Source organism: Rhea americana, unplaced genomic scaffold (assembly GCF_003343005.1).
Source record: "Rhea americana isolate MKP2758 unplaced genomic scaffold, rheAme1 scaffold_5, whole genome shotgun sequence".
Taxonomy (NCBI): Eukaryota; Metazoa; Chordata; class Aves; order Rheiformes; family Rheidae; genus Rhea; species Rhea americana.
Genome location: NW_028186645.1, coordinates 65,649 through 71,648, shown reverse-complemented (window position 1 = coordinate 71,648; position 6,000 = coordinate 65,649). Strand labels below are relative to the sequence as shown.

The 6,000-nt window shown below is 42.0% G+C and overlaps 1 protein-coding gene across 1 annotated transcript in view; it reads left to right on the top strand.

Moving 5' to 3' along the window:
• ASPG (asparaginase) overlaps positions 1–6,000 on the top strand; it is a 54,994-nt gene that overhangs the window by 9,139 nt on the left and 39,855 nt on the right. The window contains exons 4-5 of the mRNA XM_085317624.1: positions 4,501–4,528; positions 5,280–5,409. Of these exons, the coding sequence (XP_085173750.1) occupies positions 4,501–4,528; positions 5,280–5,409 (158 nt within the window). The remainder of the gene's footprint in view (positions 1–4,500; positions 4,529–5,279; positions 5,410–6,000) is intronic.

Here is a 6,000-nt window from a genome sequence, read left to right as displayed (position 1 = left end):
CCGCAGCGCGGGTGCTCGGGGCTGCCGCGGCCGCTGCGCTCGCGGGCAGCGGCTCTTCCTCCGCGCCGCGCCGCGCCGCTCCCCGGCGGCGGTTACGSTTCAGCATCCCCCGAGCTGCCGCAGCTCGCAGCAGCCGGGCCGGAGGGACGCGCCGCCTGCCGCCGCGCCGCAGCGAGCCCTCGCCGGTGGCCGCCGCAGCGGCTTGGCTGGCGGCATCCCGGAAGCCGGCAGCGCCTTTCCTCAGCCGGCGCCTCTGCTCTCCCGCTCTGTCACACGCTGAAAATGAAACCGGTTAAACCTCCCGCCCGCGGCCTCTCCCCGGCCCTCCGGGAGCGCCCGCGCCCCCCGGCGCCGTCGCGCTGCTGCTGTTGCCGTACGCAGTGCTGGCCGGGGAGCGCGGGATTCTCGTACGGAGGAAGCTGGACGTGCCAGTCCCCCCACCCTAACTGCTTGCTGCTTAAATCCAAAATTGGGGTCGGAGGCGTCTCAGTATACTGCCCGCGCTTTACCTGAAAGCTTCTTAGGTACCTACAGCTATAGGTTACTGTGYGGTTTCGGTACACCTAAACATGAACAGGTAGGCGCCTAACGTTCACCTGCCTGCCCCCATCCCCTGATCTAGAAGCTGGCCAGAATAGCACCYCAGTACCTCGAACTTAACTTGTTAAACGGGGAGTCTGAGGGATACCGGAAGGATCAGCCAGCTGCCATGTCAGGGGAAAAATATTTTTCAGACTGATCCGACTTGCTGCACGGTTGTGTGTTTGCCAGCGTTGGCACAAAGGGAGAGGGCGTAGCGTTAGGTAGAGGGATAGCATAGTGGTTATTGCACCTGTGAAGTGTAGCTGGAGGTGGATGTTCATCAAAATCAAACTGTTTTCCTTCATAYGCACCTGTTTGGTTTTCTTTCTTCACTTGGTAGGCTGTGGAGTACCCCAGGGTTTCCAGAGCRTGTCTTGCTATGCTGGCTGTTCAGAAATACAGGGGCTTCACATTACAACAGAATTTGAAGCCCCTGCTTAAAATAACATCTAGGCTACTCACTTSTAGGATTAAAACGCTTGGAGCTTCATATCAGAGCTTTCTAGATTGGGCTTGTTTCAAGGCATAGATAGCCCTCCTTCTCTGAAGACTGGCTGGCTGATCTTGACTATTGTCTATTGACTATTCTGCTTTGTTTTCCATGGCTGTCATTTTGTGTTTGATCCGCTGAACAGGCAGATCCTGAAACATGMCAATTTCAAGTTGTAAGAAAAATCTCTCTATATGTTTCAAATGACATGTACTTGCTTTCCTCTGTCTCTTTACGTGTGTCTTATACTCAAATCATTTCCTACTTTTAATGTCTTGGCTTCCCAAACGCCTTATTTTAAGCAAATAAGTAAAAGCCGGGCTAGAATTCTGCTGTGAATGAACTGCTTCACCTCTTCTGATCTCATGTGCCCTTTTTCTATCGCTTAGCAGTGTCAATCATTAAAGCATGTGCAAACAATCTAACAGTTGCAATCCAGTGATGCTGACTTGGTACGTCCTGATGAAGGTTTCAACCTGCGTTGTGTGCACAGATCTAGCAGCAGAGCAGCTAGAGTTCCTCTTTAAGAATATTTGGCAATGTTTAGTGTTCAAGACAGAAGCTAGTGAAAGGGCATGGGAAAGGCAGCATTATTTAAAGGTAAAACCAATAGATGCTCATTTTTTTTTTACTGTAGAATCAGTGGATGGAAATTGCTTGTTTAGAACCTTACCTAGAACTGTAACTGTTTTATTTCAAACAAGGTAAGTAAAAGTCACTTCCCTGAATAGYGTTATACCTTTTAGAGCAGCTCAAACCAACAGGAGCAAACTAGGCTTCTACCTAACCAATTTCCATCTAGGCATAGAAGCTTTTCTGCRGTCTTTGCAGTTGCTGAAGAAAATAGTTTAGTTTTTAAATTGTGACAGTCATGATGGGCCTAATGTTTTCTGCAAGGAATATGTTGATGTGCAAAACTGCCCCCTACATGTRTGTGCTAGACTGATAGACTGGCAAATAACTGGCTGATGCAGTAAAAAATGGGTAGCGTACAACCTTTTTCTGCTTGAACCTACRTACATCACCTCAGAAATCTCAAAACACTGCTATGACAAAAATGAATACTTTGGAAAACACTTTACATCCTGCTTCTCTATAGTAACAACTCTATTCTGCCTTAACAGAATGTAGTTGTTACTTTTGGGAGCTGGCACCCTAGRTGTATACCCTGTTTGTAATGATATTCCTACATGAAAACTGTTTTGGCAAAGTTCTTTAGTTTCGTCAGTATAGAGAGTTTGCTTGGATTGGGGGTGATGGTTTCAGTATGCTGAAGTTCAGTGTGCTCCATCTCCCCAGCTCTTAGGGTTTCTTGGGTGTAGAGCCCCACTGACATGGTTACCTTGGACTCTTTCAGCTCCCCATACTCTGCACCAGCACAGGTTAGAGGATATCTTTATTGGTATGTAGCTATAGCTGTATTACCTATAGCACTGGAGTGAAAATCAGAGTCCTCACTGCGTAGATGAGACTGAGCCATGCTTATTCTTGTCCGTAGTTATGGTCTTTGCTCTTCTGCCTTTGTCCATCCACTTTGTGATGCAAGGGGTGGCCRGCTAAGAAGGGAAAGAACAGAAGTTGATGGCATTTCAGCAAGTAGCATGGCCTGCCTCTTCCCTGCAGGGGTCAAGTTGCTTCAACTACTCCGTTAACAAGTTTGGCTCCTGAAAGATGTTGTACATGCATAATAAAGTAGAACTGTTCTTAAGACATTTGCACTTGAGTTCTCCTATTTCTGCTCATTGAAGCCATAAAGCAGAAATCACTGCTAAACATGGATGCATATAGAGGACTGATAGGTCATAAGTTAGTCATCTTGCATACATCTGTAGAATGTCTTGCAAAAAAAAGGTTTAAGTTTAGTGTTAGCAATTCCAGAAAAAGTCCTGCTGAATTTGTGATTAAGAGAAGAGATGGGGAACTACTATTTAGAAAGGATTTAAGAATATTAATGAACATCATTAATCATTAACGGTTCTTAGAGCAAATACAAAAATATAAACAATCAATCTAATCCTTTGTCTGTATTCAGATCAAGATGAGCATTGAACAAACAAAAAAAAATCAAAAAAACCCTTGAAAGTGTTGGCTGTGCTTCGGAGCTGGAATGATTCTATGCCCAAGCACAGTAGAAGTGCCCCTTTGTGACTAAGCTAGGAGCATCCTTAATAGGAAAAGCAGGKTTAGTAACTGAATGAACGAAACATCCAAAGCTTGAGGGCATGTTAAGTGTATTTTGTAAAATGAAGTGTTCTGGCAGGTATCCAAACAAAGCTACTCAAATGCTGGTGCTGTCCAGTGAGGAAGTTGGCTGTGAAAAAGCCTGCTACTTCGTTTAAGGCAAACCAGGAGAGAGAKTATGCAGTTCTTAAGGACTTTCCATCTGCTTGGAAAGTAAACAGACCCCAAGCAAAGAGTGCGTGGAGCYACATCAAGTAGTACCATCTCTGTTTCTCTATACTTTGGTGTATTTTAAATAACAAACTTTACTGTTAAAAGGTGAAACAAAAATATTGTAGATGCTTAACTTGTGTGTGAATTATGTTGCAGCAAACAGAAGTTGAAGACAATTACCTAGCTTGCTTATTTATTATTATTGTTTACTTAGCAACAAGTAACTAGTATTAGCAGAAGTTGAATAATGAGGTTTGAGAACTTGTTTTCATCTGAACAGGTTGTATAAAATACATTCATTGATACTAAACTGAGCAGTAATGCCAGCAGAGCCTTGAAGTTCAGAAAAGAAGTTCCTTTGATGGAAAATACTTGAATGAAGGATGTATCAAATAGTCAGACTTAAGAAAAACAGAGAGGCTTTTGACTCTGGACATTAGAGCTGTTGCTGTCTTGCCTGCATCAGGATATTAGTAGATGAAATCTTTGCTCAGCTGAGGAAAAAACTAACTATTTGCAAATGAAAAAAATGACTGGAAAACTGTAGCCCAATATAATATTATAATTGGAATATTGCTGACCTGAAAACTCCTGATGTACTATTGTCATGTACACACACAGGAACTACTAAAGCTTGAGATTAGCCAAATTCCATTTCACTAAGTTTAGACTGTGAATGAACAACACTCTTGGCTAATCACAGTAGATGTAATGCAGAGATTTTGTTTATCCTATGAATATCAAAGCAGTTGAAAGTTAGATTCACAGAGGAACTCAGTTCTATGATACTGAGTATTGTAACATCAAAAATTTAGGAACCTTTCTGTCTTGTAGGCATCTGGGTTCCCTTTAAAATACCTGGTTGCAACCAGAGCATCTGCAATGTGATCAGCATTGAATGAACTTCCTTAGGCTTGTTAAAGCCCCAGCCATCCTTAGGGCCACCACAGCAAGGAGTAAGAAGACAACAAAGCGGGGAGAGGGTGAACAGGACTTAAGATGTGCCCATACTCTGGCCTTTTTCTCTTCACTAGCCTAGGTGCCTTCTCAGGCTGTTGTCAGGTGAGATGTCCAGTCCTAAACCTGCTCGTGGGAAGTACATATCCCAGAGCTGGTGATTAGGGCATTTATAACTTAAAACACTATTCTGAGAAGTTGACGTTTCTCTGTCTTTGTATAGATCTCCATCTATATTTGTTAATGCTCAATACCTGTTACGGGATTTGTTTTAGTTTTCTTTTTTTTTYCCCTCTTTGTAATTGCTATTGCTATTGCTCTTGACGGTGAGGTACTACCTGCAGCTTTCCAATACAGTTGGGCTAATACTTCACTGTTCCTGCCAATACGACTCTAGGCTAAGAAGCTTAATAAAAGATTTCACATAACTTTGTAGTACAAAGCAATGTTTGTTGGTTTTTCACCACTAGCTGGAGAGTAGCTGCGGAAATGGGAAAGAGAAGGACAGCTTTGTGCTACAGCTGCAAAAATTGACCTCCTGCCCCCACCGCTGACAATATTTGCATACAGGCAACAGTTAGAAATAAACATAAATTTTTGATGCAAAGGAAATTCGTGATATTATTTCTCCTAAATAAAGGGTTTCCTTCCATTTCAAGTCAAGAAAGGAGTAACTRCACAGAGATGTATTAGTTATATTCTATTTTCATGTTCTCATACTACTGATAGAGTGTTTAAATTTAAATTGGAAGGATGAGCAAATAGTTGCGTAACTTCGCTTCTGTTCTTATTGTGTTGGTTACTTTTTTCCCCCAGTCTGCTTGTTTATTTACTTCATTTTCTCCTTATTTTTAAGGACTCACTCCTGAGGCCAATAAGTTAGTAAAAAGCTTGAAAAACATGCCACAGCTGCATGATGAAGCATATGCCCAGGAAAAAAAGCTGTATGATTTCCATGAATATCCAGATAAGACATTGGTTCTCCCGTAAGTACGTTCTCCTTTGAGAGAGGGAGGGTTGGGAAGTGTTCTGTTAATTTTCAAAAAATTAAATCTCCAACCATTAATGTGARTATTCTAGTATAAGATTAGCAAAAATGTTTAAAAGGACTTGAAAAAAACTACCATGTCTGGCACTATTTGCAATGAAGTGTTATATAGCTGCTTGAAAAATAACTTTTAAAGTAGGCAACAAGTAAACATTCTAGGCAGCTTAGTCTTGCATTTTTTCTGTTTCTGAATGTTAACTTGCTGCTGTGCAGACATACAAATATTCCGTAGAAACTAAGAAAACTTTATATACAGCTCTGTGTAAATTATCTCTGGCATAGGTCTGGAAAAGTAGCAGCTAATTAATGCATCCATGAATAAGCCCCATTCTTTAATTCTGCAGGCCTTCTGTTTTTAGAAAACCATAAAAGCTGATTGTCTTTCCCAAATTTATGCAACATTATGATAATAAGTGATGAGCTTATAATTAATCTGCATTGCTTCTTAACTGTTGGGCAATGATTAATAAGCTTATAGGTTTTATTTAGAGGGCAGTATGCTAATTTGAGATATTCCCCAGCTGTGGTG